Source organism: Somniosus microcephalus, unplaced genomic scaffold (genome assembly GCF_052327205.1).
Source record: "Somniosus microcephalus isolate GS21.2 unplaced genomic scaffold, FLI_Smic_1.0 scaffold476, whole genome shotgun sequence".
Taxonomy (NCBI): domain Eukaryota; kingdom Metazoa; phylum Chordata; class Chondrichthyes; order Squaliformes; family Somniosidae; genus Somniosus; species Somniosus microcephalus.
The window spans coordinates 203,344-210,510 of NW_028225663.1; the positions used below are offsets into that span (position 1 = coordinate 203,344).

The window sequence follows — 7,167 nt, forward strand, 5'->3', positions numbered from 1 at the left end:
ATGGGCTATGACCGAGAGCTCGTGGACAGGATGGGCTTTGACCGAGAGCCCCCAGACAGGATGGGCTTTGACCGAGAGCCCCTGGACGGGATGGTTTTGACCGAGAGCTCGTGGACAGGATGGCTTTGACCGAGAGCTCATAGATAGGATGGGCTTTGACCGAGAGCCCCTGGACAGGATGGGCTTTGACCGAGCGCCCCTGGACAGGATGGCCTTTGACCGAGAGCCCCTGGACAGGATGGCCTTTGACCGAGAGCCCCCGGACAGGATGTGCTTTGACTGAGAGCCCCTGTACAGGATGGGCTTTGACTGAGAGCCCCCGGACAGTGCGGGCTTTGACCGAGAGCCCCTGGACAGGATGGGCTTTGACTGAGAGCCTCCAGACAGGATGGGCTTTGACCGAGAGCTCGTGGACAGGATGGGCTTTGACCGAGAGCCCCCGGACTGGATGGGCTTTGACCGAGAGCTCGTGGACAGGATGGGCCTTGACCGAGAGCCCCCGGACAGGATGGGCTTTGACCGAGAGCCCCCGGACAGGGCGGGCTTTGACCGAGAGCCCCTGGACAGGATGGGTATTGACTGAGAGCCCCAGACAGGATGGGCTTTGACCGAGAGCCCTTGGACAGGATGGCTTTGACCGAGAGCTCGTGGACAGGATGGGCTTTGACCGAGAGCCCCTGGACAGGATGGGCTTTGACCGAGAGCCCCCGGACAGTGCGGGCTTTGACCGAGAGCCTCCAGACAGGATGGGCTTTGACCGAGAGCCCCTGGACAGGATGGCTTTGACCGAGAGCTCGTGGACAGGATGGGCTTTGTCCGAGAGCTCGTGGACAGGATGGGCTTTGACCGAGAGCCCCCGGACAGGATGGGCTTTGACCGAGAGCTCGTGGACAGGATGGGCTTTGACCGAGAGCCCCCGGACAGGGCGGGCTTTGACCGAGAGCCCCTGGAGAGGATGGGCTTTGATTGAGAGCCCCCAGACAGGATGGGCTTTGACCGAGAGCCCCCGGACAGGATGAGCTTTGACCGAGAGCCCCTGGAAAGGATTGCTTTGACCGAGAGCTCGTGGACAGGATGGACTTTGACCGAGAGCTCGTGGACAGGATGGGCTTTGACCGAGAGCCCCCGGAGAGGATGGGCTTTGACCGAGAGCTCCTGGACAGGATGGACTTTGACCGAGAGACCCTGGAAAGGATGTGCTTTGACCGAGAGCTCGTGGACAGGATGGGCTTTGACCGAGAGCTCTTGGACAGGATGGCCTTTAACCGAGAGCTCGTAGATAGGATGGGCTTTGACCGAGAGCCCCCAGACAGGATCGGCTTTGACCGAGAATCCCTGGACAGGATGGGCTTTGACCGAGAGACCCTGGACAGGATGGCTTTGACCGAGAGCCCCCAGACAGGATGGGCTTTGACCGAGAGTCCCCAGACAGGATGGGCTTTGACTGAGAGCCCCTGGAGAGGATGGCTTTTGACCGAGACCCCCTGGAAACGATGGGGTTCGACCGAGAGCCCTCGGACAGTTTAGTCTTTGACTGAGAGGTCGTGGACAGGATAGGCTTTGACCGAGAGCCCCTGGACAGGATGTGCTTTGACCGAGAGCCCCTGTACAGGATGGGCTTTGACCGAGAGCCCCCGGACAGGATGGGCTTTGACCGAGAGCCCCCGGACAGGATGGCCTTTGACCGAGAGCCCCTGTAGAGGATGGGCTTTGAACGAGAGCCCCTGGACAGGATGGCCTTTGACCAAGAGCCCCTGTACAGGATGGGCTTTGACCGAGAGACCTCGGACAGGGTGGGCTTTGACCGAGAGCCCCTGGACAGGATGGGCTTTGACCGAGAGCCCCTGGACAGGATGATCTTTGACCGAGAGCCCCCGGACAGTTTAGGCTTTGACCAAGAGCTCATGGCAGGACGCCTGTCCCCTGCCCCAGAGCAGGACGCCTGTCCCCTGCCCCAGAGCAGGACGCCTGTCCCCTGCCCCAGAGCAGGACGCCTGCCCCCTGCCCCAGAGCAGGACGCCTGCCCCCTGCCCCAGAGCAGGACGCCTGCCCCCTGCCCCAGAGCAGGACGCCTGCCCCCTGCCCCAGAGCAGGACGCCTGCCCCCTGCCCCAGAGCAGGACGCCTGCCCCCTGCCCCAGAGCAGGACGCCTGCCCCCTGCCCCAGAGCAGGACGCCTGCCCCCTGCCCCAGAGCAGGACGCCTGCCCCCTGCCCCAGAGCAGGACGCCTGCCCCCTGCCCCAGAGCAGGACGCCTGCCCCCTGCCCCAGAGCAGGACGCCTGCCCCCTGCCCCAGAGCAGGACGCCTGCCCCCTGCCCCAGAGCAGGACGCCTGCCCCCTGCCCCAGAGCAGGACGCCTGCCCCCTGCCCCAGAGCAGGACGCCTGCCCCCTGCCCCAGAGCAGGACGCCTGCCCCCTGCCCCAGAGCAGGACGCCTGCCCCCTGCCCCAGAGCAGGATGCCTGCCCCCTGCCCCAGAGCAAGATGCAGGACACCTGTTCCCTGTCCCAACTTCACTGGAAAATTGAAGTGTTTACAGTGAATCGAAGTCCAGGGATGTGGAACGATGTGAGCTGCTCGCAGAGACTGCTTCTCTTTTAACTCAGATTGTTCTAAAAAATTCAACCCTAAGAGGTTACTGCCCGAATCCTTGCCTCATATTTCCACTCGCTGAGTGGGGCTAATGGGAAACACTCAGCAAGATCTTTATCTCCAACACAGGTGAAGAGGAGAGGGAACGCCGTGACCAGCTCCAACAGAAGAAGGCAGAAATAGCCCGGTGTTGGATAAAGTACTGTCTCAATCTGCTGCAAGACGCGCGCAAGCTGCTCGAGGTATCTGCAATGGGTTTGTTTGGTATCTGTATCTTTGTGCTAGGCCCCTACACAGAAATACATGGGATCCTGCAAGTGACTGCCTTGAACTTCGATAAGATGAATGGCAGGGGGGGGTGGAGAGGGGAAATTCCATGATTCTGCACGAAAATGTGGCGGAGAATGTGGGAAATTTCAGACAGTGAGGCCAACCAGCCGGGATCCTCCTCCCCCCTTCCCCTGTCATGACTGCCACTGGCCAATCCATTCCCATTCCCACCCCCCAGATCTCCCGCCCGTCCCACTGACAGCTTCCTGGGGCCGCTATGTGGAAGGTGGCAGGAGGCCCTGTAGTGAACTCCTCTCCCCATCTAGGGCCCAGCACTTAACTGCTGAAGGTCACCGCCTGGGCCTACAATGGAAGCCTTGCAGCCCCTTTTAGGTCCCTCGCCGTCCCTTCTGGAGCTGGGATCCCCATTACACTGTTGCCGGTTTTTAGTGTCCCCGCCCTGGCAGGATCACTCGTGGCGGCAGGATTCCTCCCCAGAACTCGCCATGTTTGAGGAGTGAACCCCAACCCAGGGTCAGGGCTGGTGAGGACCCGGAGGTGCGGGCAGAAGTCCCGCCACCCCTGACGGGAATTGCCGATCCATCTCCTGATGTCTCTGGGCTGCCGCACACTGGCTCCAGTAGATGGGGCTGTGGTCCTTACTCGGGTGTTTTGTATCAGGCCAGCTCCTCTGTTCAAAGGTGCTCTCTCTTCCTAGCAAGTGGTGCCACAGGCCCCAGTCACACTCGGGTACAGCCCCTCACCCAAGTGACCATTATCACACTGGCAGATCCTCAACTAAGACCAGCTAACCAAGCACACATCTGGGGTTAAACCCCCGACCGTCCCTGCTCAGTGCCATCCTCCCCAGTGGATCGACTCACTGGCCTTGTTTGAAGCCCGGGTGTGAGTCCAAGCTCACTGTGTCTGGTGGCTGTGTGACCAACATAGAGCCGAGATCCTCGCCACCTTCAAATAACCTGCGCACAAACACGTGCCATTTCGGAGGGATCACCCCATAGCCATCAGGAGTGGAGCAGAGATGAGGGATGTTCCTGGTGTGTGGAGTTTAGTAGACCACTGATTTTATCATATACCTCTAACTGTGTTAGATGGTAAAGGTGAAAGTGTAAATGTCATACACAATGTCACGGTAACTCCAAGGGGGCACCTTGTTTGCTGTAGCTGTCGTCTTTTCTTACAGGATGATATTGGTGAACTGGATTGGGATCGGCAGGAAGAGTTGAAAATCCAACTGAAAAAAGAAGAGGAGGAAAAGGAGCAGGGGAGGAAAAGTGCGGTGCTGTTTGGATCTAGCGATACGTTCGATCTGATCCAGTCTGTCGAGGAGAAGGTGAGCTGCACTTACCCTGTGGACTTTGCGGACGCCCGTAAGGTGTTCTTGGTCGGACAGAACTATGTGCAAGAGGCCAAGGAATTCTTCCAGCTTGACGACCACGTGACAGACCACATTGAGGTGGTTCAGGATCACAGCGCGTTATTCAAGGCCCTGGCATTCTTCGAAGAGGACCAAGAGAGACGTTGCAAGATGCACAAACGGCGCATAGACATGCTGGACACGGTCTACACAGAGCTAAACCCACAGTATTACCTCTTGGTCTGCAGGCAGCTTCAGTTTGAGGTAGGAGATACATATTATGAAATGATGGAGCTAAAGGTCTCCATCGCCAACCGGCTGGACGAGCTCGATAGCCACAACATCAAGAAGATCAACCACCTGGCCCAATCAGCCATTGCCTACTACAACCTCTTCCTGGACTCCCTGAAGAACTCCGACAAGAAGTTTCCGGAGAAGCTGGAAGCTGATGTTGTGCGGCCGGCCCTGGTGGGCAAGTTTCGCATTGGTTGGTTATACAGCAAGATGATCACTTCTGATCTGAAGACACAGCTGGAGAACATGCAGCAGTCGGTGGACTGTTACCGATTTGTAGTGAATTACTGTGAGAGCCAGCCCGAGGCTGCCAAGGTGATGGAACCCGAGCTGGAGCTCTGTGCTGAGATGGCCACCCTACTGCCAGCAAGAATGGAGAAACTAAGGGCTAAATTACTGGCATTCAACTAGTGCCAACAGCTATGACCTACTCCAGAGACCTGCTTCATTATCCCACCCCAGTGGCTGTACTTCCCTGTGTAATAAACATACCTGACGTGCTCAGCTCAGCTGCCTTTGTGTTTTGTCTCTCCAGATGTAAATAGAAAGAAAGACTTGCATTTATATAGCGCCTTTCACAACATCAGGATGACCCAAAGCGCTGTAATGTAGGAAACACAGCAACTAATTTACGCACAGCAAGCTCCCGGAAACAGCAATGAGATAATGATAAGAAAGAATGACTTGCATTTATATAGTGCCTTTCACGACCACCAGAACTCATAGAAACAAAGAAGATAGGAGCAGGAGTAGGCCATTCGGCCCCTCGAGCCTGTTCCACCATTTAACAAGATCATGGCTGATCATCCAAATTCAGTACCCTGTCCCTGCTTTCTCCCCATATCCCTTGATCCCTTTAGCCTTAAGAAATATATCTAACTCCTTCTTGAATATATTTAATGAATTGGCCTCAACTGCCTTCTGTGGTAGAGAATTCCACAGGTTCACCACTCTGTGGGTGAAGAAATTCCTCCTCATCTCAGTCCTAAATGGCTTACCCCTTATTTTTAGACTGTGACCCCTGGTTGTGGACTCCCCCGCCATCGGGAACATCCTTCCTGCATCTAGTCTGTCTAGTCCTGTTAGAATTTTATAAGTTTCAATGAGATCCCCTCTCATTCTTCTAAACTCTAGCGAATATAAGCCTAATCGACCCACTCTCTCCTCAAACGTCATTCCTGCCATCCCAGGTATCAGTCTGGTGAATCTTCGCTGAACTTCTTCCATGGCATGAACATCCTTCCTCAGGTAAGGCGACCAAAACTGCACACAATATTCAAGGTGTGGTCTCATCAAAGCCCTGTACAACTGCAGCAAGACATCCTTGCTCCTGTACTCGAATCCTCTCGCTATGAAGGCCAACATACCATTTGCCTTCTTAACCGCCTGCTGCACCTGCATGCTTACCTTCAGCGACTGGTACACAAGGACACCCAGGTCTCGTTGCACTTCCCCTTCTCCCAATCTATTGCCATTCAGATAATAATCTGCCTTCCTGTTTTTGCCACCAAAGTGGATAACCTCGCATTTATCCACATTATACTGCATCTGCCATGCATCTGCCCAATCGCCCAACCTGTCCAAATCGCACTGGAGTTTCTCTGCATCCTCCTCACAGCACACACGACAACCCAGCTTTCTGCACTACACCGTACCCTACAGTTATAGGCTCTGTGTCCTGTACTACACCGTACCCTACAGTTATAGGGTCTGTGTCTGTACTACACCGTACCCTACAGTTATAGGGTCTCTGCACTGTACTACACTGTACCCTACAGTTATAGGGTCTGTGTACTGTACTACACCGTACCCTACAGTTATAGGGTCTGTGTACTGTACTAAACCATACACTAGTTATAGGGTCTGTGTACTGTCCTACACCGTACCCTACAGTTATAGGATCTGTGTACTGTCCTAAACCGTACCCTACAATTATAGGGTCTCTGTACTGTCCTACACTGTACCCTACAGTTATAGGGTCTGTGTCTGTACTACACTGTACCCTACAGTTATAAGGTCTCTGTACTGTCCTACACCATACACTACAGTTATAGGGTCTGTGTACTGTTAACATAGAAGATAGGAGCAGGAGTAGGCCATTCGGCCCCTCAAGCCTATTCTGCCATTTAATGCGATTATGGATGATCATCCAAATTTAGTACCCTGTCCCTGTTTTCTCCCCATATCCCTTGATCCCTTTAGCCTTAAGGAATATGTCTAACTCCTTCTTGAATATATTTAATGAATTGACCTCAACTGTCTTCTGTGGTAGAGAATTCCACAGGTTCACCACTCTCTGGGTGAAGAAATTCCTCCTCATCTCTGTCCTAAATGGCTTACCCCTTATCTTTAGACTGCGACCCCTGGTTCTGGACTCCCCCGCCATCGGGAACATCCTGCATCTAGTCTATTAGAATTTTATAAGTTTCAATGAGATCCCCTCTCATTCTTCTAAACATCCAGCGAATATAAGCCCAATCGACCCAATCTCTCCTCATACGCCATTCCTGCCATCCCAGGTATCAGCCTGGTGAATCTTCGCTGCACTCCCTCCATGGCAAGAACATCCTTCCTCAGATAAGGCGACCAAAACTGCACACAATACTCAAGGTGTGGTCTCACCAAGGCCCTGT

General features: G+C 54.6%; 1 protein-coding gene across 1 annotated transcript; it reads left to right on the top strand.

The window, feature by feature from the left end:
* Nucleotides 1–2,693: 2,693 nt before the first annotated feature.
* Nucleotides 2,694–5,041, top strand: LOC147081740 (KIF-binding protein-like; the record flags this gene model as incomplete). Its single annotated transcript, XM_085980732.1, has 2 exons — nucleotides 2,694–2,834; nucleotides 4,067–5,041. Coding segments are annotated over 2 exons (1,020 nt in total), but the record flags the coding sequence as incomplete, so codon positions are not given.
* Between the last annotated feature and the right edge of the window lie 2,126 nt (nucleotides 5,042–7,167).